Source organism: Ranitomeya imitator, chromosome 1, assembly GCF_032444005.1.
Source record: "Ranitomeya imitator isolate aRanImi1 chromosome 1, aRanImi1.pri, whole genome shotgun sequence".
Lineage (NCBI taxonomy): Eukaryota > Metazoa > Chordata > Amphibia > Anura > Dendrobatidae > Ranitomeya > Ranitomeya imitator.
In genome coordinates, this window is record NC_091282.1 from 636738838 (window position 1) to 636766130 (window position 27293).

At 43.3% G+C, this 27293-nt stretch overlaps 1 protein-coding gene across 1 annotated transcript; it reads right to left on the reverse strand.

Annotated features, from left to right (window-relative positions):
• Nucleotides 1-231: 231 nt before the first annotated feature.
• Nucleotides 232-25693, reverse strand: DCST1 (DC-STAMP domain containing 1). Its single transcript, XM_069728207.1, has 16 exons — nt 25630-25693; nt 21710-21835; nt 21529-21603; nt 19578-19706; nt 19356-19495; nt 15628-15808; nt 15295-15438; nt 14761-14882; nt 14513-14670; nt 11858-11957; nt 5315-5410; nt 5101-5227; nt 3126-3245; nt 913-1055; nt 638-751; nt 232-478 (listed from the first exon to the last, which is right to left on the reverse strand). The coding sequence occupies exons 1-16, from the start codon at nt 25691-25693 to the stop codon at nt 236-238; spliced, it is 2082 nt and encodes a 693-aa protein (XP_069584308.1). The 3' UTR covers nt 232-235.
• Nucleotides 25694-27293: the final 1600 nt, after the last annotated feature.

The window sequence follows — 27293 nt, forward strand, 5'->3', positions numbered from 1 at the left end:
GCACTGGATTCTACTTCTCTATACAGAGCTGACCCGAATCCCTTATATTCTGTTCCTCAGTTCAGCCAAGCAGCAAATCGGCAGCAACGTCGTAAAATTCCCAAGATCCCAAGTAGATCCCTCTTGTACTCATTGTGGGATCTAATACTTTGTATCCCAATAAAAGAGACTGGAAGAAGACAGAATATTCAGGTGGCCAATATAATTCCGAAGAAAAACTAATAACCTGACCACATCAAATCAAGTCATATAGGTCTTCAAAGATGGTGTCTAATATGTATTGGTCATATGTGACACACGCCAAGCAGGATTCGTCCAAATTCAACCAGCACTCATTACAATATACAGTGCCGCATCCTGGATTTGGGCATTCATGGAAGTCTGTATTTCTCCTGGCATTACAGACAATGCATCGCTGAGGGAAAAGAAATCTTGACCCGGGGAAGGATTTACAGATTGCGCCCAAAATACTCTTCACCTGACCAAAAAAAATGGAAACGCGTGAGGTCTCGAGATTGCCGTTGGATAAATGATAATTATACAAGGAGTGGAGAAAATAAAGGGCTCAAGGAGAGAAACAAAAGTACAAGAGATGCTAGGGTTAAGGTCACAGTCTGGGACATTATTAAGCTCTCACCCATTTCCGTTGTCTTTTGGATCTTTTCTTCACCTTTGAGCGCAGGTTGTAGAAGTACAGCCTCCTCTTTTGGACATAATGGTTATAAAGGAAGAGAACCCTGTGTTTCTCTCTCTGAAAAGACAAAGGCTGATATATAGAAAGGAACTCAGAATCTCTCCCCGACCCATCCAATGCCAAATACATTAGCAATCTGTTAGGTTTGTTCCATCCCAGCAAGGCAGGAGATCCTCATTCATCTATGGTCCTATCAGGGTCAAAGGATGTAACTTTACCTTTGGGAAATAAAAAGAAGCAATTACTCTGCGTAGGCGATAGCTATACACCTGGAGGAAGCAGAATAACAGTAGCCCGATAACCGGCAAAGTGGAATAGATGTAGTTCTTGAAGCTCATGATGACTGGATTCGGAAGGCAGGCTGTGGAAGAGGAGAACTGTGAACCCTACCTTCACACTATACATTAAATAGACAATACTATCCATGCCCCAATGTTCGACAAATCACCCTTAAAGGATTTTTCTCTGACTGCACAGGTAGATGTAGTCAGATAGTGCTTGCAAAAACAAGCACTTTTGCAATTTACTGCTTATTCAAATTTGCAGCTGTTCTTGAGATATTAACACTTTTATTTACATCTCATTGACTAGGAGACTGACCACCGCTGCTGTCTAGCTTGTAAGTGCTGCTCTGAATCTGGCCAGGGTTAGGAACTAACAGCACTCTCCAGGGATCCCGGCCAGCTTCAAAACAATAAAAAAGCTGGTCAACCCTGCACATGTTCTGCTGTCTAGCAGCGGTGGTCGGTTTCCAAGGCAACGAGCTGTAAACAAAAGAAAAGTGTTAATATCTCAAGAATATCTGAAAATTTTAATAAGCAATAAATTCAAAAATTGCTTGTATTTACAAGCTCTGTCCGATAATATCAATTTATGAAGATAGGGAAAAACTCTTTTGTCACGATAATGTAAAAATGCCATATTATGAGTTTAGTTCTAGAAGGTTCCATGGCACAGGCATGCACTGCAGATTTGACCCCCCTTTCTCCTCCACTGCATTCGCTGATACAAAAACAAAGCCCTATGGCAGGCATACTCTGTGCAACTTGATACCAATGTGTAGCAGCCCCGACTGAGCAGTTTATGGCTTTTAGCTGCGAAAGCCAGCCTCTGTGTAAATCCCTCATTCCCCCTCCCACCTGATACCAGCCAAAACTGGTACAGAAACTGCATGGGACTCTATTGTTCGTTCAAAGTTACTGGCGCCGATCCGGGCTAGAGATATAAGGATTATATATTCCAGATGTCCATCAAGAGATCTATAGCTCACTGAAGTCGCTAGGAGCTAAACCCAAAGAGTTGCAAGGATTGGATTTCTCCGTAAGCAGGTCATGCAACTATGCTGTGTTTAAACTTAAAAGAATCCCCCCGATGTAGTGCACATCCTGATCATTGTGTCTTTCGTATAGGAGGTTCATACAACGAGCTATGTATAAATGGTTTGTCATAACTCTAAGAAAAGGGGAGGATTCAGCTTCTGAGTGAGGTCACCAAAGGGGGAGTGCCTTGGGTTTAGGCTGGGAAATAAGTGAGTGAAGCAGCAGTCTTCCAGTGTCTTTTGCCCTGAGTCGAGCTGCAAGACAGATGTGTGAGATGCACTGGGATATATGCCCATCCCCCACAGCACATGGTCTGCCATGAGATGAATTGATATGAACGAAATGTAAGTGTTTTTCAACTTTAATCCCTTTTTATTTGTAATTGTACTGTACATACACTACATGTATACTTTTATAATACCTTTTTATACTTCTGTAAACACTGCTTACCTATTTTGGAGTAAAATATAAAATTACTAGCATTGTCTCTCCTTGCTCTATAACGAACTATCACGTCCTCTGAAGTGAATTACGCTACTAATTTGGGTTGTCTCTGGACCTGTTACTACTTAATAAATCAGAGCTGGTCGCAGCGGATTTGTCCTGTGCGTTTGGGAGGCTTTGTAGCGACTGGCAGTGTTGATAATTATTGTTCCAGCCTGAGTGGGAACAGTTATATAGCCCTCGCTGCAGCGTGCCCATTGGCATGTACCAAGTAAGGCAGCCTTTCTGGTGACTAATTATCCTAGGTGCAGTTCCCTGACTGACCTGAGAGTAAGGGGGGGGGGGGGGCGACAGAGAGCTGCAAGCTCCAGACCGGAACTGGGGAGCGGGATATAGATAAATCCCCTTTAGAAAGGAACCAGGGGCAACCAAACAACCGCGGTTCATGACAAATTTGTGTGAGTGGTGGGGATGATAAAGGTATCCCAGTGAACCGTGACACCTTTTAATGAGACCTAAAGGCTTGTCATATAGCTTGTCATATGGAGAAGGAGATCAGGGATGTTACATAACTTTAGAAACTACTAAAGTCTTGAAACTTTATATCTTACAAATATCCTCTATGAAGAGCTCACTTGTATTCCTTCTCTAGAAATGCATTTACTTACTGTAATTTTTGTTGAGCTCTGCAAAGCTACTGCTTGAGATGTTAAATGCTTTAACTGTGCCCCGCAGAAGCCGGGAAATCATAGTCTCACCTTCCACTATTATTTCTAGCTTGTGATCAACTATGAAGAGATAAGAGAGATTAACAACAGGTCCATGTACAAAAGAAAATATGTTTATAACTTGTGCAAGACTATTCCACCTGTACCTTATACATCTACTGTCCATGTGCAGCCAGCATGTGGTCTAATGGACATGGCTCTTCCATCAATGTTATACGGTGAAACCTCCTTAAGGAGATCATCTCAAAATTGCTATGAAAAGTGTTAATCTATTGAGTGGTCTTCTCAATGTATCTCAGTATCTAGTTATCAACTGGATAAGTAGGTCTTCTTAAAATGGTGATCTTTCACATTTACATTTACATTACATTACATTACATTTACAATCAGGCTTCCGTTCCCATCACTCAGCTGAAACTGCCCTAACTAAAGTCACCAATGACCTACTAACTGCCAGGAGCAAGCGACACTACTCTGTCCTCCTTCTCCTGGACTTGTCTTCTGCCTTTGACACTGTAGACCACTCCCTTTTGCTACAAATCCTCTCATCCCTTGGCATCACAGACTTGGCCCTTTCCTGGATCTCGTCATATCTGACAGACCGAACATTCAGTGTCTCCCTCCCCCACACCACCTCCTCACTTCGCCCCTTGTCAGTCGGTGTTCCTCAAGGCTCTGTTCTAGGACCCCTACTCTTCTCCATCTACACTTTCGGCCTGGGACAGCTCATAGAATCCCACGGTATGCAGTACCATCTCTACGCTGACGACACGCAGATCTACCTCTCCGGACCTGACCTCTCCTCCTTGCTTACCAAAATCCCGCACTGTCTGTCTGCCATTTCAGCCTTCTTTTCTGCTCGCTTTCTACAACTGAACATGGACAAAACAGAATTCATCATCTTTCCCCCACCTCACTCTACCCCTCCACCAGACCTATCCATCAATGTCAATGGCTGCTCACTATCCCCAGTCCCACACGCCCGGTGCCTCGGGGTGATCCTCGACTCTGCCCTCTCTTTCAAGCCACATATCCAAGCCCTTGCCTCCTCCTGTCGTCTCAAACTCAAAAATATTTCCTGGATCCGTGCTTTCCTTGACCGCAACACTGCAAAAACGCTAGTGCATGCCCTTATCATCTCCCGCCTCGACTACTGCAACCTCCTACTCTCTGGACTCCCCTCTAGCACTCTGGCACCACTCCAATCCATCCTACACTCTGCTGCCCGACTAATCTACCTGTCCCCCCGCTATTCCCCAGCCTCTCCCCTGTGTCAAGCCCTTCACTGGCTTCCTATCGCCCAGAGACTCCAGTTCAAAACCCTCACACTGACATACAAAGCCATCCACAACCTGTCTCCTCCATACATCTGTGACATGGTCTCCCGGTACCTACCTACACGCGACCTCCGATCCTCCCAAGACCTCCTTCTCTACTCCCCTCTCATCTCTTCTTCCCATAACCGCATCCAAGACTTCTCCCGTGCTTCCCCCATACTCTGGAACTCTCTACCCCAACACATCAGACTTGCGCCTACCATAGAAACCTTCAAAAAGAACCTGAAGACTCATCTCTTCCGACAAGCCTACAGCCTGCAGTGATCCTCAACCTACTGAACAGCCGTACAGCCAGCTCTTCCCTCTCCTAGTGTATCCTCACCCATCCCCTGCAGACTGTGAGCCCTCGCGGGCAGGGTCCTCCCTCCTTATGTACTCGTGTGCCTTGTTATCTGCTCATGTTTAATGTATTTGTCTATATTTGCCCCGTATTCACATGTAAAGCGCCATGGAATAAATGGCGCTATAAAAATGTATAATAATAATAATAATAATCTTTCGAGCAGGCTTCATAGTAAAACTTTTAGTACATTGATCTTCCAGTAGACCACCAGCAGCTGGACCATAGTGTTACTCACCAGTGAAGATGGTGGGGATGTTAAAATGTTTGTTGAGAGTCCTGAAGATGTGGATAAGAAGACGGTCAAGGCAATTGGTCAAGATGAAGAGGATTAAGTAAGGAAGACACATCACTATCTCCTTCATCTATAAAAGAAAAGAAAGCCCTCCCATGACCACCATGTTCACTCAGCTGTCGTTAACGTTTCCTATGTCTCAGTGTTACCCCCTCACCATAGTGTTACTCTCAAGTTTCTGCACACAAGGATTGCAGGGAAACACAAAGTCCTTCTTCTCCATTGTCATCAGTGGCAGTAAATGCTTCTTCTTCTGTAAATAACAGATTTTTATTAAGGTGAAGAGGGATGGTTAAAACACATATTTTTACCTCCAAATATTTTACCAATCGGTGAAAAAGCACCAGACATTGGACAAGGGTGAAACATCTTATCATGCTTAACTTCAGGGGTTTTTGGGCAGAGAAGTGATTAGGCACATCCAGAAATCACCATCTTAAACACCAAAAGACCTTACCCTGTTAGTAAATCACTATGCCACAAGCTCACAATTTTAAATGCCTTAAAGGAGATCTATCATCAGGTTAAAAGTAGGCCATTTTTCTTATTTTATTGCCGCTGCTTCCCTGATTATTCCATCTTTCGTATTTTTAACATCCACTATACGGATCCAGAAATATGGGCTTGTTTATTTAGTGTAGATCAGCCTAAAGACATGCCCCAGAGGATCCTGTGAGACACACCTCTTTAATGAAGACCATAAAAGGTAACATGAAATATAAAGACTCATATTTCTTCAATAGTACAGTGCATGTTTGGTGACAGATCCTCTATAACACCCACATTTATCCACTCCCCTCAGCATGAGAAATTTTGATAGCCATTTCTTTACTCCCAGACTCCCAAGGCACACTCTACAGGACATCTGTTGTGAATTCTGTGGCTGAATTCACTCCTGTGGTCACAAGTGGTACTGCAGCTTCTGGGCTTCCTCCCTCAGGTGTTCTGGTGAGCTCGTTGGCTGCCTTGTTATTTAACTCCACCTGATTCTGTCTTCCTTGCTCCTTGTCAATGTTCCAGTGTTGGATCTGAGCTTCTGGATCTTTCCTGTGGCCTGCTGCTCTGCTTAGATAAGTGCTTCTTTGCTTTTGTTGCTGTTTTTTCTGTCCAGCTTGTCTATTCGTTTTTGCTGGAAGCTCTGAGACGCAAAGGGTGTACCGCCGTGCCGTTAGTTCGGCACGGTGGGTCTTTTTGCCCCCTTTGCGTGGTTTTTTGCTTTAGGGTTTTTTGTAGACTGCAAAGTTCTCTTTGCTATCCTCGCTCTATCTAGAATATCGGGCCTCACTTTGCTGAATCTATTTCATCCCTACGTTTTGTCTTTTCATCTTGCTAACAGTCATTATATGTGGGGGGCTGCCTTTTCCTTTGGGGTATTTCTCTGAGGCAAGTCAGGCTTGTATTTCTATCTTCAGGCTAGTCAGTTCCTCAGGCTGTGCCGAGTTGCATAGGTAGTGTCAGGCGCAATCCACAGCTGCCTTTAGTTGTGTTTAGGATAGGTTCAGGTATTGCGGTCTACAGAGATTCCACGTCTCAGAGCTCGTTCTATTGTTTTTGGGTTATTGTCAGATCACTGTAAGTGCTCTGATTACTGGCACACTGTGTTACTGGATTGCCTTCATAACAGTACAAGGAGCCATACTAATGATTCTCAATAGAGGGAAAAAAGAAGTTCTGACATCATTTTTTTTTCTCAGCTCTGTGTTCAGTCTTTTTTTTCCCCTAGACATTAGGGTGCTTCAGGACACAGCTGTGGACATGGATATTCAGGCTCTGTGCTCTTCAATGGATAATCTCGTTATAAATGTACAAAAGATTCAAGATACAATTGATCAGAAATCTATGCTAGAACCAAGAATTCCTATTCCTGATTTGTTTTTTGGTGATAGAACTAAGTTTCTGAGCTTCAAAAATAATTGTAAGCTATTTCTGGCCTTGAAACCTCATTCTTCTGGTAATTCAGTTCAACAGGTTTTGATTATTATTTCTTTTTTGCGCGGCGACCCTCAGGACTGGGCATTTTCTCTTGCGCCAGGAGACCCTGCATTGAGTGGTGTCGATGCGTTTTTCCTGGCGCTCGGATTGCTGTACGATGAGCCTAGTTCAGTGGATCAGGCTGAGAAAAATTTGCTGGCTTTGTGCCAGGGTCAGGATGATATAGAAGTATATTGTCAGAAATTTAGGAAGTGGTCAGTACTCACTCTGTGGAATGAATCTGCGCTGGCAGCTTTGTTCAGAAAGGGTCTCTCTGAGGCTCTTAAGGATGTCATGGTGGGTTTTCCTATGACTGCTGGTTTGAATGAGTCTATGTCTTTGGCCATTCAGATCGGTCGTCGCTTGCGCGAGCGTAAATCTGTGCACCATCTGGCGGTATTGTCTGAGATTAAACCTGAGCCTATGCAGTGCGATAGGACTATGACCAGAGTTGAACGGCAAGAACACAGACGTCTGAATGGGCTGTGTTTCTACTGTGGTGATTCCACTCATGCTATTTCTGATTGTCCTAAGCGCACTAAGCGGTCCGCTAGGTCTGCCGTCATTGGTACTGTACAGTCCAAATTCCTTCTGTCCATTACCTTGATATGCTCTTTGTCATCGTATTCTGTCATGGCGTTTGTGGATTCAGGAGCTGCCCTGAATCTGATGGATTTGGATTATGCTAAACGTTGTGGGTTTTTCTTGGAGCCTTTGCGGTGTCCTATTCCGTTGAGAGGAATTGATGCTACACCTTTGGCCAAGAATAAACCTCAGTACTGGGCCCAGCTGACCATGTGCATGGCTCCTGCACATCAGGAAGTTATTCGCTTTCTGGTGCTACATAATCTGCATGATGTGGTCGTGTTGGGGTTGCCATGGCTACAAACCCATAATCCAGTATTGGATTGGAACTCTATGTCGGTATCCAGCTGGGGTTGTCAGGGGGTACATGGTGATGTTCCATTTTTGTCTATTTCGTCATCCACTCCTTCTGAGGTCCCAGAGTTCTTGTCTGATTATCAGGATGTATTTGAAGAGCCCAAGTCCGATGCCCTACCTCCGCATAGGGAATGTGATTGTGCTATCAATTTGATTCCTGGTAGTAAATTCCCTAAAGGTCGTTTATTTAATTTATCCGTGCCTGAACACACCGCTATGCGCAGTTATGTGAAGGAATCCCTGGAGAAGGGACATATTCGCCCATCGTCATCGCCACTGGGAGCAGGGTTCTTTTTTGTAGCCAAGAAGGATGGTTCGCTGAGACCGTGTATTGATTACCGCCTTCTTAATAAGATCACTGTTAAATTTCAGTATCCCTTGCCATTGTTATCTGACTTGTTTGCTCGGATTAAGGGGGCTAGTTGGTTCACTAAGATAGATCTTCGTGGTGCGTATAATCTGGTGAGAATCAGGCAAGGAGATGAATGGAAAACGGCATTTAATACGCCCGAGGGTCATTTTGAGTATCTAGTGATGCCGTTCGGACTTGCCAATGCTCCATCTGTTTTTCAGTCTTTTATGCATGACATCTTCCGTGAGTATCTGGATAAATTCCTGATTGTTTACTTGGATGACATTTTGATCTTCTCAGATGATTGGGAGTCTCATGTGAAGCAGGTCAGAATGGTTTTCCAGGTCCTGCGTGCTAATTCTTTGTTCGTGAAGGGATCAAAGTGTCTCTTCGGTGTGCAGAAAGTTTCATTTTTGGGGTTCATCTTTTCCCCTTCTACTATCGAGATAGATCCGGTTAAGGTCCAAGCCATCCAGGATTGGACTCAGCCGACATCTCTGAAAAGTCTGCAAAAGTTCCTGGGCTTTGCTAATTTTTATCGTCGCTTCATCTGTAATTTTTCTAGCATTGCCAAACCATTGACCGATTTGACCAAGAAGGGTGCTGATTTGGTTAATTGGTCTTCTGCTGCCGTGGAAGCTTTTCAGGAGTTGAAGCGTCGTTTTTGTTCTGCCCCTGTGTTGTGTCAACCAGATGTTTCTCTTCCGTTCCAGGTCGAGGTTGATGCTTCTGAGATTGGAGCAGGGGCGGTTTTGTCACAGAGAGGTTCTGATTGCTCAGTGTTGAAACCATGTGCTATCTTTTCCAGGAAGTTTTCTGCTGCTGAGCGTAATTATGATGTGGGCAACCGAGAGTTGCTGGCCATGAAGTGGGCATTCGAGGAATGGCGTCATTGGCTTGAAGGAGCTAAGCATCGCGTGGTGGTATTGACTGATCATAAGAACCTTACTTATCTCGAGTCTGCCAAGCGCTTGAATCCTAGACAGGCCCGTTGGTCGTTATTTTTTGCTCGCTTCGATTTTGTGATTTCGTACCTTCCGGGCTCTAAAAATGTGAATGCGGATGCTCTGTCTAGGAGTTTTGTGCCCGACTCTCTGGGTTTATCTGAGCCGGCGAGTATCCTCAAGGAAGGAGTCATTGTGTCTGCCATCTCCCCTGATTTGCGGCGAGTGTTGCAAAAATTTCAGGCGAATAAACCTGATCGTTGTCCGGCCGAGAAACTGTTCGTCCCTGATAGGTGGACTAGTAAAGTTATCTCTGAACTTCATTGTTCGGTGTTGGCTGGTCATCCAGGAATCTTTGGTACCAGAGAGTTAGTGGCTAGATCCTTCTGGTGGCCATCTCTGTCACGGGATGTACGTACTTTTGTGCAGTCCTGTGGGATTTGTGCTAGGGCTAAGCCCTGCTGTTCACGTGCCAGTGGGTTGCTTTTGCCCTTGCCGGTCCCGAAGAGGCCTTGGACACATATTTCGATGGATTTCATTTCTGACCTTCCCGTTTCTCAAAAGATGTCAGTCATTTGGGTGGTCTGTGATCGCTTTTCTAAAATGGTCCATCTGGTGCCCTTGGTTAAATTGCCTTCCTCCTCTGATTTGGTGCCTTTGTTCTTCCAGCATGTGGTTCGTTTGCATGGCATTCCTGAGAATATTGTTTCTGACAGAGGTTCCCAGTTTGTTTCAAGGTTCTGGCGAGCCTTTTGTGGTAGGATGGGCATTGACCTATCTTTTTCCTCGGCTTTCCATCCTCAGACTAATGGCCAGACCGAACGAACCAATCAGACCTTGGAAACATATCTGAGATGTTTTGTTTCTGCAGACCAGGATGATTGGGTGTCCTTTTTGCCGTTGGCTGAGTTCGCCCTTAATAATCGGGCCAGCTCGGCTACCTTGGTCTCTCCATTTTTCTGCAATTCTGGGTTCCATCCTCGTTTCTCTTCAGGACAGGTTGAGTCTTCGGACTGTCCTGGTGTGGATTCTGTGGTGGACAGGTTGCAGCAGATCTGGACTCAGGTAGTGGACAATTTGACCTTGTCCCAGGAGAAGGCTCAACTTTTCGCTAATCGCAGACGCCGTGTGGGTCCCCGACTTCGTGTTGGGGATCTGGTTTGGTTATCTTCTCGTCATATTCCTATGAAGGTTTCCTCTCCTAAATTTAAACCTCGTTTTATTGGTCCGTATAGGATTTCTGAGATTCTCAATCCTGTGTCCTTTCGTCTGACCCTCCCGGACTCCTTTTCCATACATAATGTATTCCATAGGTCGTTGTTGCGGAGATACGTGGCACCTATGGTTCCATCTGTTGAGCCTCCTGCCCCTGTTTTGGTGGAGGGGGAATTGGAGTATATTGTGGAGAAAATTTTGGATTCTCGTGTCTCTAGACGGAAACTCCAGTATCTGGTTAAATGGAAGGGTTATGCTCAGGAAGATAATTCCTGGGTTTTTGCCTCTGATGTCCATGTTCCAGATCTTGTTCGTGCCTTTCATGTGGCTCATCCTGGTCGGCCTGGGGGCTCTGGTGAGGGTTCGGTGACCCCTCCTCAAGGGGGGGGGGTACTGTTGTGAATTCTGTGGCTGAATTCACTCCTGTGGTCACAAGTGGTACTGCAGCTTCTGGGCTTCCTCCCTCAGGTGTTCTGGTGAGCTCCTTGGCTGCCTTGTTATTTAACTCCACCTGATTCTGTCTTCCTTGCTCCTTGTCAATGTTCCAGTGTTGGATCTGAGCTTCTGGATCTTTCCTGTGGCCTGCTGCTCTGCTTAGATAAGTGATTCTTTGCTTTTGTTGCTGTTTTTTCTGTCCAGCTTGTCTATTCGTTTTTGCTGGAAGCTCTGAGACGCAAAGGGTGTACCGCCGTGCCGTTAGTTCGGCACGGTGGGTCTTTTTGCCCCCTTTGCGTGGTTTTTTGCTTTAGGGTTTTTTGTAGACTGCAAAGTTCTCTTTGCTATCCTCACTCTATCTAGAATATCGGGCCTCACTTTGCTGAATCTATTTCATCCCTACGTTTTGTCTTTTCATCTTGCTAACAGTCATTATATGTGGGGGGCTGCCTTTTCCTTTGGGGTATTTCTCTGAGGCAAGTCAGGCTTGTATTTCTATCTTCAGGCTAGTCAGTTCCTCAGGCTGTGCCGAGTTGCATAGGTAGTGTCAGGCGCAATCCACAGCTGCCTTTAGTTGTGTTTAGGATAGGTTCAGGTATTGCGGTCTACAGAGATTCCACGTCTCAGAGCTCGTTCTATTGTTTTTGGGTTATTGTCAGATCACTGTATGTGCTCTGATTACTGGCACACTGTGTTACTGGATTGCCTTCATAACAGACATCACCAGAAATCCAGAATTGTTTCTCTGGATTTTAGACAGTTGGGAGTTATATCTGTCCCGAGTAGATCAGCTAAGTGATACCTCTCACTCAGTATCCTCAGTTATCTCCATGAGACTTACCAGTTTTCTCCTGCGAGCATCAATCTGACGGAAGTAGGTGGTGACATAGTGGTTGTCGTAGAGGATGTTCTTGTTATAGTTGATGGTATAGTTGAAAGCACTAAATAAAGAAAAGCAGAGTTTCGGGAAAACTTTTTAAAGACCATATCACAATGGTAGTTACCTGGGGAAAACCACTAGCCAGACCTACGACAGGTTTCGGAAATGCAATCTATTACTAAGCTCCAGCAGTTTAGTCTACAGTCATGGCCAAAAGTATTGACACCCCTACAGTTCTGTCAAATAATACTCAGTTTCTTCTTGAAAATGATTGCAAACACAAATTTTTGGTATTATTATCTTCATTTAATTTGTCTTAAATGAAAAAAAAACACAAAAAGAATTGTCCTAAAGCCAAATTGGATATAATTCCACACCAAACATAAAAAAGGGGTGGACAAAAGTATTGACACTGTTCGAAAAATCATGTGATGCTTCTCTAATTTGTGTAATTAACAGCACCTATAACTTACCTGTGGCACCTAACAGGTGTTGGCAATAACTAAATCACACTAGCAGCCAGTTGACATGGATTAAAGTTGACTCAACCTCTGTCCTGTGTCCTTGTGTGTACGGAGAAAAGAAAGAAGACCAAAGAACTGTCTGAGGACTTGAGAAACCAAATTGTGAGGAAGCATGAGCAATCTCAAGGCTACAAGTCCATCTCCAAAGACCTGAATGTTCTTGTGTCTACCATGCGCAGTGTCATCAAGAAGCTTAAAGCCCATGGCACTGTGGCTAACCTCCCTAGATGTGGACAGAAAAGAAAAATTGACAAGAGATTTCAACGCTAGATTGTGCGGATGTAGGATAAAGAACCTCGACTAACATCCAAACAAGTTCAAGCTGCCCTGCAGTCCAAGGGTACAACAGTGTCAACCTGTACTATCCGTCAGCGTCTGAATGAAAAGGGACTGTATGGTAGGAGACCCAGGAAGACCCCACTTCTTACCCCGAGACATAAAAAAGCCAGGCTGGAGTTTGCCAAAACATACCTGAAAAAGCCTAAAACGTTTTGGAAGAATGTTCTCTGGTCAGATGAGACAAAAGTAGAGCTTTTTGGGCAAAGGCATCAACATAGAGTTTACAGGAGATAAAGAGAGGCATTCAAAGAAAAGAACACGGTCCCTACAGTCAAACATGGCGGAGGTTCCCTGATGTTTTGGGGTTGCTTTGCTGCTTCTGGCACTGGACTGCTTGACCGTGTGCATGGCATTATGAAGTCTGAAGACTACCAACAAATTTTGCAGCATAATGTAGGGCCCAGTGTGAGAACGCTGGGTCTCCCTCAGAGGTCATGGGTCTTCCAGCAGGACAATGACCCAAAACACACTTCACAAAGCACTAGAAAATGGTTTGAAAGAAAGCACTGGAGACTTCTAAGGTGGCCAGCAATGAGTCCAGACCTGAATCCCATAGAACACCTGTGGAGAGATCTAAAAATGGCAGTTTGGAGAAGGCACCCTTCAAATATCAGGGAGCTGGAGCAGTTTGCCAAAGAAGAATGGTCTAAAATTCCAGCAGAGCATTGTAAGAAACTCATTGATGGTTACCGGAAGCGGTTGGTCGCAGTTATTTTGGCTAAAGGTTGTGCAACCAAGTATTAGGCTGAGGGTGCCAATACTTTTGTCTGGCCCATTTTTGGAGTTTTGTGTGAAATTATCAATGTTTTGCTTTTTGCTTCATTCTCTTTTAAGACAAATTAAATGAAGATAATGATACCAAATAATTTGTGTTTGCAATCATTTTCCGGAAGAAAATGAGTATTATCTGACAGAATTGCAGGGGTGTCAATACTTTTGGCCATGACTGTACACATCAAGGGCAGTGTAAAATGGAGTTCCATCTTCATGTAGGATCAATTAAGCCATCATTTATTTATGTTTTGTGATGTTCTTTTTTATAAAATGCATCAAAAATATTTTCATCGCTTATGGATCACTGTTAGTGTTTCTGCCTCTCATACTCCAGATCCTGGGATGAGTTCTGGCAGTGACCAATTGGATAAGAAAAGTTAAACCCCTACCTGAAATATGACTTACATGTACGGTATATCACATGAGTTTATGAAACGGCCTATGGAGGTCAGCCAGCATAATACCCGTGTTGTAAAGCCAGCATCTGCATGTAACAGCGATCAGATCCTTGCTCAAATTGCTGCTGCTAAATTAAATATCAATTTTTGACAATAGCATTTAAGGTACGGCCCAGGTGGTGTGCCATTCTGTGCACCCATCGGCTCCCCCACAACACAATTGCTGGGGTCTGATGAAGGACCCCTTGGCTGTCCCCACAGGTAGGGCTTCATAAGAGTCTTTGATTTAAGCTATTTAGTGCGATGTTGCAGTATATAGTAGTGATTAGATGATTGCAGGATTAAGTCCCCTAAAAAGACTTAAAAAATGAAAAAATATACAGTATATCTATAAAATAAATAAATTCAATTCACCGCATTAAATAGATAAAAGTTATCCATCTCCAATCACCACACTTGACAAAACTAATGACCCAAAAAGAATATTGACTTCCTACTGAGCTGTAGGTTTTCTCTAAGGACCCCCAACAAAACATATTGTGAAGTGAAGAGTAATGATTGCTTTACTAATGACTGCTCACGAGGTAAAGAGGAAGATGAACATGCAGGACATGATGGTGTTGATGAATGGCAACTTCCTCAGCACCCACACCTGCTTCTTCCTCAAGGTTTCCACAACTTCTTCAGTCATGCTGAGGTCAGAGATGTTGATTCCAGCCAACATGTTCATCTCTTCTTTCTGTTTCCATAAGAAGAAAAGAGAATGAAACAAGAGGAAAACAATGACACAAAAAAGTATAGGGTTATGATGTTGATAAAAAACATGGACCCTCATGACTATGGCGCTGGTGAAGTTCTTATCCAGATTGTACACCGTATCATTAACCAAGTCGAAGATGTTGCCGAAGTTTCCTTCCAGTGGCAGTCTTTTTTTGCACCACTTGTTTATCACTAAAAGAGAGACATTGTCAGTGCCGGTAGCCTGCCGCTCCCATCTGGTCTTTGATACCAGCTAGAATAAGTATTCTACTGAAATGTAAGGATCTGAAAAGGTTAGCTTCTGAGTATTGCAGACGTCTAGCTAGCTTTGCATGACATCCAGGGGTTAGGTTGCATCAGAAGATTGCAGAGAACATTTAGAGTTGTCATACTTGACAAACCTGGGTACAGAAACTATGCTCTTCATACCACCAGACATATTGACATGAGCTACATGACAACTAAGGCCATATGTCAACATTTGGCATGTGCCGCGTATTGACCAGTAGGACCTACTAGGAAGAGTAACAGTAATGGACCCATTGGACTCCAGACTATTTATGTAGATGATCAGAGAACTAACTAGTTACTAGTTATTACTCACAGTACATGACATTGCAGAAAAATGTGAATTTCATGGGTAGGCAAAGCAGGTGGTTCAGGACGGGCAGCCAGATGACACGCATGCACTCCTCATGCTTCTGAGCGAACCAATCTTTACATTTGTTTATGCCCTCTTCTACCACATCTGTTCGGAGAGAGAAAACAGCAGCTTATGGGCAGAAGCAGGGCAAAGTAGCTATGACACCCTTATGACCAGTCTAAGAGGACCACCAACTTTGCTAACTCACCACTCTGAATGGAATTTGTCCACAGAGGAACCATCCCTTCATCAACAAGTGTCGTCCAAGAGGTATTGCAGGCTTCATATACTTACACTCGCAACGCAACATGGTCTTCAGCTCCATCAACGTCTGCGTGGACAAGGTTTTTTTCTTATTTTGCAGCGGTGCCTCGGTTTCCTTGTTGTATCCCTCAGTGTTTTCAATTTCATTCTCTACATCTTTGAACAGTGATACGATGTTTCTACTTCTATTTTTCAGCTCCCTAGAAGTTCCCTAGAAATTAATGCATCTAATGGAAGTCATCTAGTAATCTCAACTTGGGGGTCAGTGGAGTCATTGAGATGGCTTTGGTCTCCTCTAGACTAAGGCAATCCTGGCCTTGCAATCGAGGTGCAGTGGCATCTAACACATGCACAGTGTTCAGATGAAACTCAGGTGAAGCTACAGTAAGTCCAATACATCTCACTTCACAAATGCCAGGACTGAATGACTCTTTGAACCCTTTAAGTGAACCATCTGGTTGTTTTCTAAGGTTCCTTCCTTATAGGGCTCATATACAGTGGGGCAAAAAAGTATTTAGTCAGTCAGCAATAGTGCAAGTTCCGCCACTTAAAAATATGAGAGGCGTCTGTAATTGACATCATAGGTAGACCTCAACTATGGGAGACAAACTGAGAAAAAAAAATCCAGAAAATCACATTGTCTGTTTTTTTATCATTTTTTTTGCATATTATGGTGGAAAATAAGTATTTGGTCAGAAACAAACAATCAAGATTTCTGGCTCTCACAGACCTGTAACTTCTTTTTTAAGAGTCTCCTCTTTCCTCCACTCATTACCTGTAGTAATGGCACCTGTTTAAACTTGTTATCAGTATAAAAAGACACCTGTGCACACCCTCAAACAGTCTGACTCCAAACTCCACTATGGTGAAGACCAAAGAGCTGTCAAAGGACACCAGAAACAAAATTGTAGCCCTGCACCAGGCTGGGAAGACTGAATCTGCAATAGCCAACCAGCTTGGAGTGAAGAAATCAACAGTGGGAGCAATAATTAGAAAATGGAAGACATACAAGACCACTGATAATCTCCCTCGATCTGGGGCTCCACGCAAAATCCCACCCCGTGGGGTCAGAATGATCACAAGAACGGTGAGCAAAAATCCCAGAACCACGCGGGGGGACCTAGTGAATGAACTGCAGAGAGCTGGGACCAATGTAACAAGGCCTACCATAAGTAACACACTACGCCACCATGGACTCAGATCCTGCAGTGCCAGACGTGTCCTACTGCTTAAGCCAGTACATGTCCGGGCCCGTCTGAAGTTTGCTAGAGAGCATTTGGATGATCCAGAGGAGTTTGGGGAGAATGTCCTATGGTCTGATGAAACCAAACTGGAACTGTTTGGTAGAAACACAACTTGTCGTGTTTGGAGGAAAAAGAATACTGAGTTGCATCCATCAAACACCATACCTACTGTAAAGCATGGTGGTGGAAACATCATGCTTTGGGGCTGTTTCTCTGCAAAGGGGCCAGGATGACTGATCCGGGTACATGAAAGAATGAATGGGGCCATGTATCGTGAGATTTTGAATGCAAACCTCCTTCCATCAGCAAGGACATTGAAGATGAAACGTGGCTGGTTCTTTCAACATGACAATGATCCAAAGCACACCGCCAGGGCAACGAAGGAGTGGCTTCGTAAGAAGCATTTCAAGGTCCTGGAGTGGCCTAGCCAGTCTCCAGATCTCAACCCTATAGAAAACCTTTGGAGGGAGTTGAAAGTCCGTGTTGCCAAGCGAAAAGCCAAAAACATCACTGCTCTAGAGGAGATCTGCATGGAGGAATGGGCCAACATACCAACAACAGTGTGTGGCAACCTTGTGAAGACTTACAGAAAACGTTTGACCTCTGTCATTGCCAACAAAGGATATATTACAAAGTATTGAGATGAAATTTTGTTTCTGACCAAATACTTATTTTCCACCATAATATGAAAATAAAATGATAAAAAAACAGACAATGTGATTTTCTGGATTTTTTCTTCTCAGTTTGTCTCCCATAGTTGAGGTCTACCTATGATGTAAATTACAGACGCCTCTCATCTTTTTAAGTGGTGGAACTTGCACTGTTGCTGACTGACTAAATACTTTTTTGCCCCACTGTATCAAACTCGGGTCCGTAGGGTAAGTATATTTGACCCCCAAAGCTTGGCAGATCTCCTGAGTATATTTGGCCCGCATCTGAGATGCCGATAAAGTTAAAAGTAATGGTGGAGGAGGTAGTGTCAGCTGGTTCTCCCTCTCCCATTATTCCGCCTCTGCATCTAACGTCTTAGCAAAGTATGTACGATGAAGTCATTACAACGCGCCCGCTGTACTGAGCTGTGCAGAGGGTCTAAGAACACTATGTGGGTCATTAAACAGTATGGAGCACTATATGGGGCCATTATACTGTATGGAGCACTATGTGGGGTCATTATACTGTAAAACTATATGGGGCCGTTATACTGTATGGAGTGCTATGTAGGGCTAGTATACTGTATGGAAGACTATGTGTGGCCATTATACTGTATGGAGCACTTTTTGTGGCCATTACACTCTAAGGAGAACTATGCGGGGCCACTATACAACATGGAGCACGATGTTGGGCACATTATACTGTATGGAGTGCAATGTGGGGCCATTATACTATATGAAACTCTATGTACTTTTTGTGGCCATTACACTGTATGGAGCACCAAGCAGGGCCATTATACTGTATGGAGCACTATATGGGAACATTATAATGTATGGTGCACTTTTTGTGGCCATTATACTGTATGGAGCACTACTTGGGGCCTATCATACTGTATGGAGCACTATGTGGGGCGATTATATTGTATGGAGCACTTTTTGTGGCCACTAAACTGTTTGAAGCACTTTTTGGGGCCATTATACTGTATGGAGGACTATGTGGAGCCTATTATACTGTATGGAGTGCTATGTGGGGTCATTATACTGTATGGAGCACTATGTGAGGCCATTATACTGTATGAAACTCTATGTTGGGCTTATTATACTGTATGGAGCACTATGTGTGGCCATTATACTCTATGGAAGTCAATGCAGGGCCCCGTTATACTGTATGGAGAACTATGTGGGGCCATTATGCTGTATGGAACACTTTTTGTGGCCATTATACCATATGGAGCACTCTGTGGGACCATTATACTGTATGGAGGACTATGTGGGGCCCAATATGTTGTATGGAGAACTTTTTGGGTCCATTATACTGTATGGAGAGCTGTGTGGTGATTAGAGTTGGAGAATCATACTGTGATGGGGTCACCATTGATTTTTAGGGAGATTGAGGGAGGGGAGTACAGTAAGGTTATCATACCGTGCGTATGGAGGGTAATGTGGAGGAATTCACTATGGGGGTATCATACTGTGTTAGGGGCCACCACTTTTGTTTGCAGCTTACTTACGATAATTATCTGTATTATTCAAGGTTTTTTTATCTGTTGTTATTACATAGTTATATTAGGCCACTGGGCTTTTTGCTTTTTACTGATTTTACTTAACAAATTATATTATTCCAATATTTAATTCTAAAATCCACTAATGAAAATGTACTTTGTTCGTGGGACAACCCCTTTAAATTTGATTCCATATGAAAAATTCATCGTTATATTTAATGATAAGGAAAAACATCCTCAAATTTAGACTTTTTTTTTATAAATATCAAGGTTGGCAGCGACTTTGTCCAAGATTTTAATTTAGGCCCCCTGTGTATTTGAGTTTAACATCCCTGCTCTAGGGTATCTATATGCCTGCTCACCAGCAATCCTTTGAAGATCTTCTTCATGGGACTCGTTATATCTTTCCACATCATTTTAGTGTGGTTTATCTGTTGGTCCACAGTGCAGCTCACTGATCTTGCGATTTCTTCAATATTCTGCTGTAGATTTACAACCGGTCCTAGCAAAAAGTGGCTGTGTCACTGATCAATGATAGATGTCATTTGATCAGTGGAAATAACGACAAATTAATTTTTTTTTACCTGCATAGATTGAGGCCATCACGTTGATAATTACATATGTCCGACCCTCCTTGCCCAGAAGGTTGGGAATAAGAACAAGTGTAGAGCAGCGAAAGTAGGTAGAGGTCGCCCATCCCAAAGCAAATGTCCCTGAGGAATGACAAATCGGAGAAAGAAGAGCAGAACATATATGTACATGAAAAACTAACCCAAAGACATAATGTGTCCGACAAGAAAACTACAACCACGGTGGAGGTCTTCTTCACTTTCTCAGGTCACAAAAGGTTCTCAATCCAGACCACAGTTTCCTCGCTGTCTCAGGCCACAAAAAGTTCACAATCTTCGTAACACTTTCCTTGCTGCCACAGAAGGTTCACAGTCCGGACAATAATTTACTTGCGGACAGTATTTCCCCTGGGCAATTGGCTTCTTCCCTGTCCCTCAAGCTAGGAGGACCCTAGGCTATCCTTGTACTCCACATTACCCCTGAAGGTGGAGATGCTGGGTTCTCATACCTTGTTATGCTCCTATAAGCACTCTGATCTGTTTCTTCCCCTACCCGGGGAGGTATGTAAGAGAATATAGGAAAGGACAAACCAGACAGACAGGGGAAACCGACAGGGATAAACGAAAACTACAATCATACAAATGCACTCACCAAACAACCTTGTAGAAATCAAGGGAACAGTAGAAGGGGTAACCCAAATGGGAGAGGATTAGGATGAACACACAATACCAAATCCATGCAGATATCTTCTGTAAACTACACCAACCGACTGCTATTACATACACTTTATGCAGTTATTAGCCCTCTGTGTCTGTACTGCTACATACTTAGGCAGTTAACTGGTTCATGCAGCTTTACATGAACACCTGAGCCTTACACTATGGCTGGTCCGAATAACTAAAGCAATTGTTACCATCCACCTCTCGTGTCTCCCCTTTTCCTCCTAGTTTGTAAGCTTGCGAGCAGGGCCCTCATTCCTCTTGGAATCTATTTTGAACTGTGATTTCTGTTATGCTGTAATGTCTATTGTCTGTACAAGTCCCCTCTATAATTTGTAAAGCGCTGTGGAATATGTTGGTGCTATATAAATAAAATTATTATTATTATATTTTAGAATTCTCTATTTCTTCTATTTTAGAATTCTCCTTCAGCACCAAACCAGGAAGTTGTAACTTTCACTGGAAACTCCCAAGTGCCAGTGAGGAGCATATATACCAGAGGGGAGTGGCCAACACAGAACAGCTGAGACAATTCAGGATGGAGAGCTGCATGAGATTAACTGAACTGATTAACCCCTGCAGTGGCAGAGCAAGGAAACCTGCACTATTTAATAAGATGGTGAAGAAGTTCTTATCAGTGCAGGAGTTTGTATAACCAGATGCCACAATCTTCTGGTCCCTCTCTGTCATGGTATCCCCATGACATATACTATCGCAACATAGAGGGTCTTAAAGTGCATTTGAACTAGCTGATTATCGTTAACTTATTATCTGGAACTTTCCTAAGAACACTTGTTTCCCGGCTAGAGAAAATAAGCTGCAATTTGCAGCTAGGATTGAACCACATCTTACCTACCAGACCTGAATCTCTCTGAACTCTACTTTTGCATCAAATGCAAGCAGGTCTCTAAACCTGCCATCACGCCATTGGTATAGTTGCGCTCCCTGGCACATTTTATCTAACTACCATCTACTTTGTCTGACCATGAGGCGCCATCAATTGTAGCTTTTGTGGTAGCTTCCTTTGGTGCCCTTTACTGGTGACCTTAATCATACAGGGTGCCCTTTTACTTAAATGGAAAGTGCTCACGTTACTCTAAGAGGCCATGAACATAACTCAGGTTGGACAGTATAACACTACCAGGTTCAACACCTTTATGGCCCAAACAAATAAAAAACATCTCAAAAGAGATGCGGAGTTGAAAGGTATCATGAGACTCAAGGTATGTCTTGTCACCCAATTTACCTGAAATCCCGTACATTAATTTTATCTTCTGCTGCTCTTCCATATCCATTGGATGCACAAACAACAAGTAGACCCCTGCAGACATAAACATAAAGCGGGCATCACATTATAAGAAGACACGCACATACATGCTACACTTCCATGGTCAGATGTGTCATCCATACAACATCTTCATCATTACCAAGTCCAAGGATGGATCCGACCGTGGCTCCTAGGAAAAACTTTGAGACCTTAAACTGTTCATCGCTGCTGAACAGGAAGCGGAAACAAGCGTCAGGGAGAATGAAGGCACATACCCGCTTCAGAGCTGGAAGACAGAAGGAGCAGAGGGCCATTGACCTTGTGATCCACGTCTAAACATGACCCCATATACATATAATAATAAATAAATAATCTTTATTTTTATATAGCACTAACATATTCCACAGCGCTTTACAGTTTTGCACACATTATCATCGCTGTCCCCGATGGGCCTCACAATCTAACTTCCCTATAAGTATGTCTTTGGAATGTGGAAGGAAACCGGAGAACCCGGAGGAAACCCACGCAAACACGGGGAGAACATACAAACTCCTTGCAGATGTTGTCCTTGGTGGGATTTGAACCCAGGACTTGAAATAGGTTTGCTTGGAGAGGTGAAGGACAGAGTTGTATGTTTTAAGCATGAACTTATAATGGATGAAATCTTCAGGTAGATGATATTTTCTCCAGAGACGTTCGGCGCACCTGGAGCACCGCTATAGGAGATGTGTTTGCAGCGTGTGCCAGGATTGTCGCCATCTATGCTGAGTTGTTCTATGTATAGGGGGTGCAGCTTCATCCAGGGCAGTTTGCAGGGTTTCATTGTAATGCTTCAGTGCAGAATCAGGACATGATGGAGGAGATAGGGGCCAATGATGATTGCAAGTCCTTCATAAGTTTCTGGGTGTTAATAGCCTGTATATTTCTATAAGTGTGGAGAGTGGGGGTGACCTGAGCGGGATGGTAGTTCTTGATAGAGAATGATAGAAGGTTGTGGTCAGAGAGCGGGAGAAGGGAGTTTGTGAAATCATCCACTGAGCAAAGCCAGGAGAAGACCAAATCGAGGGAGTATCCGTCTTCATGCGTGGGAGAGTTAGTAAGCTGCAAAAGACCGAGAAAGGAGGTTAGAGATAAAAGGTGAGAAGCAGATGGGGAGAGGGGAAAAGCAATGGGGATGCTGAAATCACCCATGATGAGAATGGGGATGTCACAGGAGAGAAAGTGTGGAAGCCAGGTGGCAAAGTGATCCAGGAACTGATGAGAAGGGCCCAGAGGACCATACACCACCGCCACTCGCATGGAGAAGGGATGTAGAGTTTGACAGCATGGACTTCAAAAGTAGGGAAGACAAGTGAGGGAACTTGGAGGATAACTTGGAAGGTACATTTGGTTGATAGGAGCAGACTAACGCCTCCACCTGCTCTGTTGTCCGATCTTGGGGTATGAAAAAAGTGTAGTCCACCATATGAAAGAGCAGCAGCAGCGGTGGTGTCTGACTGCTGGATCCAGGTTTCAGTAAGAGCCAGGAGGTTAAGAGAATTAGAAAGGAAGAAGTCATGGATGAAAGAGAGTTTATTACACACTGAGCGAGAATTCCAAAGGGCACAATTGAAAAAGACAGAAGGCATGCATGGGATATTAACCCCTTTCTGACCTCCGACGGGATAGTACGTCCGAGGTCAGAAGCCCCGCTTTGATGCGGGCTCCGGCGGTGACATGTGCCCGTAATAGGCGCGGGCAGAATTGCGATCTGCCCGCACCTATTAACTAGTTAAATGCCGCTGTCAAACGCAGACAGCGGCATTTAACTACCACATACGGCCGGGTGGCCGGAAATGACAGCATCGCCGTCCCCCGTCACATGATCGGAGGTCGGCGATGCTTCAGTATTGTAACCATAGAGGTCCTTGAGACCTCTATGGTTACAGATCCCCGGCAGCTGTGAGCGCCACCTTTAGGTCGGCGCTCACAGCACACCTGATTTTCTGCTACATAGCAGCGAACAGCAGATCGCTGCTATGTAGCAGAGACGATCGCGTTGTGCCAGCTTCTAGCTATTGAAGCATGGCAAAAGTTTAAAAAAAAGTTAAAAAAATGTGAAAAAAACAAAAAAAATATAGAAGTTTATATCACCCCCTTTCGCCCCAATCGAAATAAATCAATAAAAAAAATCAAACCTACACATATTTGGTATTGCCGCATTCAGAATCGCCTGATCTATCAATAAAAAAAGCATTAACCTGATCGCTAAACAGCGTAGCGAGAAAAAAAATTGAAATGCCAGAATTACATTTTTTTGGTCGCCGCGACACTGCATTAAAATGCAATAACGGACGATCAAAAGAACATATCTGCACCAAAATGCTATCAATAAAAACGTCATCTCAGCACGCAAAAAATAAGCCCTCAACTGACCCCAGATCATGAAAAATGGAGACGCTACGAGTATCGGAAAATGGCACAATTTTTTTTTTATTTTTTTGTTTGGAATTTTTTTTCACCACTTAGGTAAAAAATAACCTAGTCATGTTAGGTGTCTATGAACTCGTAATGACCTGGAAAATCATAATGTCAGGTCAGTTTTAGCATTTAGTGAACCTAGCAAAAAAGCCAAACAAAAAACAAGTGTGGGATTGCACTTTTTTTGCAATGTCACTGCACTTGGAATTTTTTTCCTGTTTTCTAGTACACGACATGCTAAAACCAATGATGTCGTTCAAAAGTACAACTCGTCCCGCAAAAAAATAAGCCCTCACATGGCCAAATTGACGGAAAAATAAAAAAGTTATGGCTCTGGGAAGGAGGGGAGTGAAAAACGAACACGGAAAAACGAAAAATCCCTAGGTCATGAAGGGGTTAATAAGGTTAGAGGGGTTTCTGAGTGTAGCAGTTGGGAGGTTAGACTTGCTATAACATGGGGGGCCGGGTTGGGAGAGATGTCTCCAGCGACTAGGAGAAGGAGGATAGAAAGAGTGAGCAGATGGTTAAGTGATTTGTGAGAGCGTCTCTTGTGTTGGATGGTGGAACTGAATGGATCTGTGCAGTTTAGCAATGTGAAAAGAGTGTGAGTACTATACATAGGAGAGGAGTGAGGGGCCGTTATGGATGGAGTGTAAAGAGTTAATGCAAGGACGGTGGATGTGAGTGAATGCAGCAGCCAGGATATAGATTATACACATGCATATGGTGAATATTTGTTGTAGTCCAAGTGTACAGGAAATAGGTTTATTTAAATGTCTTACCTGTCTCCTGCCCTGCCTAACTGCCATGGTATAACTGCAGGTACTTTGTTAAATGTACATAAATGCTACCCCCTGCATAAATGCTTCTCCAGGCTATGTCTGAATATATAGGATGCTTCCTCTAAGATCTATCACTATTGTACTTCGTTAGCAATCAAACTAAGTTAAGACAGCAGGACACAATAAATGTAGTGAACAGTTAAACTAGTGAGCAGGCCTACATGGATCATAAACCTCTTTGAAAAAGTTGCATGACCTCACAGTGTTAAGGGACAAGCAAAGTAAGATGAATAACCTAGATACATTACATATGCTTGCTGACATGAATAGAGATGACTGGACACATGCTGGATCTATGTAGAAGTTCAAATGAGCTAGATACTATTACATATGCTTGCTATTATTAAGAGGATCTAGTCTAAGGTCTGTCATTAAGAGTATCTGATCTAGGGTCTGTCATTATTAAGAGGATCTAGTCTGGGTCTGTCATTTTTAAGAGAGTCTTGTCCCTATCCATAGGATATGGGATAACTTGATGGCTGGGGTTCTGAATCCCAAAAACCAAGCTTTGCAAAGGATAATTTTGGATTCTGGAAATACCCTTTTAGGACAATCTGGTCTGGGGATCTCTATCTTTTTAGAGGGTCTTTACTTTCTTAGGAAATGTGTATATATTTAGGGACCAGGGGTCAGTATTCCTGAGTTCCTCACATGTTTTCGGGTGGGGAAGACACATCCTATGTAAGTGAAAAAAGTCATAAAATAAAAATGTTCCCCTTCTCCCTCATGCCCCCTGTAAGGTTGTCATGTATGCCACAGATAGTCGGCGCTCTCTTACTTGTGTTTGGTCTTTTTTCTCTTCGTCTTCTTTTGTTTTCCTCTTTGATGTCTTCACTTGACATTGCGTCCATCCAGTAATCTATCCAGACAATCAACGTCACACTTTAGGGGCGCCACACATGGTGGGACCTAAAGTAAAGTGGGGCCGTGACATCAGTAACGGTGTCTAATCTGATGTGACATTTGCTTGTCTTGCGGCAACCGAGATTAAGACATAATTATAAGTTTTATGGGTTGTAGATGATGGCGGCCATTTTTATTAGCTGTTGAAACTGTTATTACTAATGAATATTCATTAACTAGAAAATATCTCCACCCACCAATGAATATTCATTAAGATAAAGCTCCGCCCACTGATTCATGAGCATGCTCAGTACTATCACACCATGATATATAGGCTCTTGGGCCCCTCTTCTCTTTCAGTGTCCCCTCCTCGCCAATAACATTTTTTTATTTTTTGGTGTATATAAAGTTTTATTGTGTCTTGTTTTTCTTCATTACGACTTGTAGATTTTAGCATTTCAATCTTGAAGTCCGTATGACTTCCTGATCTCTTTTTCTAAAAAAGAGTTTCCAAAAATGTCCATTATGATATGTTATCAGTTCTGATAGTTACACATTCAGCGATACCAAATATGTAGGTTTTTCATTTATTTATTTTTAGATTCAAGTTTCAGAAAAAGGGGTTAAATTTAACTTTTATATATTTTTTTTATTTTTGTTGAAATATTTTTGACTTTTTTTTAGTACCCCCATAGGACTTGAACCTGTGGTCACTTGTACAATTTACTGCAATAATTTAGTATTACGGTGTATTGGGAAATTGCCAATCTCACATGAAACCTTCAGTAGGCCATGACAAAGCCATCGGCAAGCCATTTTCAACCTCTTAATTGCTGCTGTCACAATTGACAGCTACATCTAAGGGGATAAGCTGCTGCAATGCAGTTAGACTCAGGTGCCAGCTGTACAACATGGCTGGCACCTGTGCTGTATGCAGCAGGCTCAGCTCCGTATTCTTGGGGTGGAATGTCTTGTAGTGTGCCCTATTATTCTGTACACGTATATCCCACTATGTATCTGCCGTCAGACCTCATGTTATTTCCATATTCACATTGCACAACTTAGTACGGTACATCATGTGAGCTTCCGCCATTGGTTATGAGTATATGTTCCTCTAACTGTCACCAATTTGCAGTTTCATGTCCTTTATAATAAAAGAAATGCTGAATCATAAAGTTGAGATTTCTTTCCTAAACATCAGTCTTTAGACCACATACTCTCTTTATAATGGCCTTAGGGGCGTGCAACGCAACCCATGAAGAAGGCGCCACCAATGTCTTGTGACCAGCTTAAACCATCATTTGAACTGTATAGCGATATTATAGGATAACTGCACGTATGGGTCTATTATGTTGTCACTGTATGTACTAGTACATTATGGAGACAAAAAGCGCAATTAGGGTCCTTTGGATATTTTGCAGTTATTAACAAGGAGCTGCTCACCTGATAGTATAAAGCAAAGGCATGTGTGTATCGGCTGCTGCAGATCCAAGGGCCACTGACGCGAGCTTCACAGAGACGTTATAAAAGGATAGTTTAACCCCTATCTGACCTCGGACGGTATAGTACGTCCGAGGTCAGATCCCCTGCTTTGATGCA

Coding starts and splice junctions, on each gene's coding strand:
- DCST1 (XM_069728207.1), bottom strand. CDS start 25,693: ATGTCAAGTGAAGACATCAAAGAGGAAAACAAAAGAAGACGAAGAGAA. Junction 15,809..19,355: donor AGATCTTCAAAGGATTGCTG/GTGAGCAGGCAT, acceptor ATTAATTTCTAG/GGAACTTCTAGGGAGCTGAA. Junction 14,883..15,294: donor TTTCTGCAATGTCATGTACT/GTGAGTAATAAC, acceptor TCTCTCTTTTAG/TGATAAACAAGTGGTGCAAA.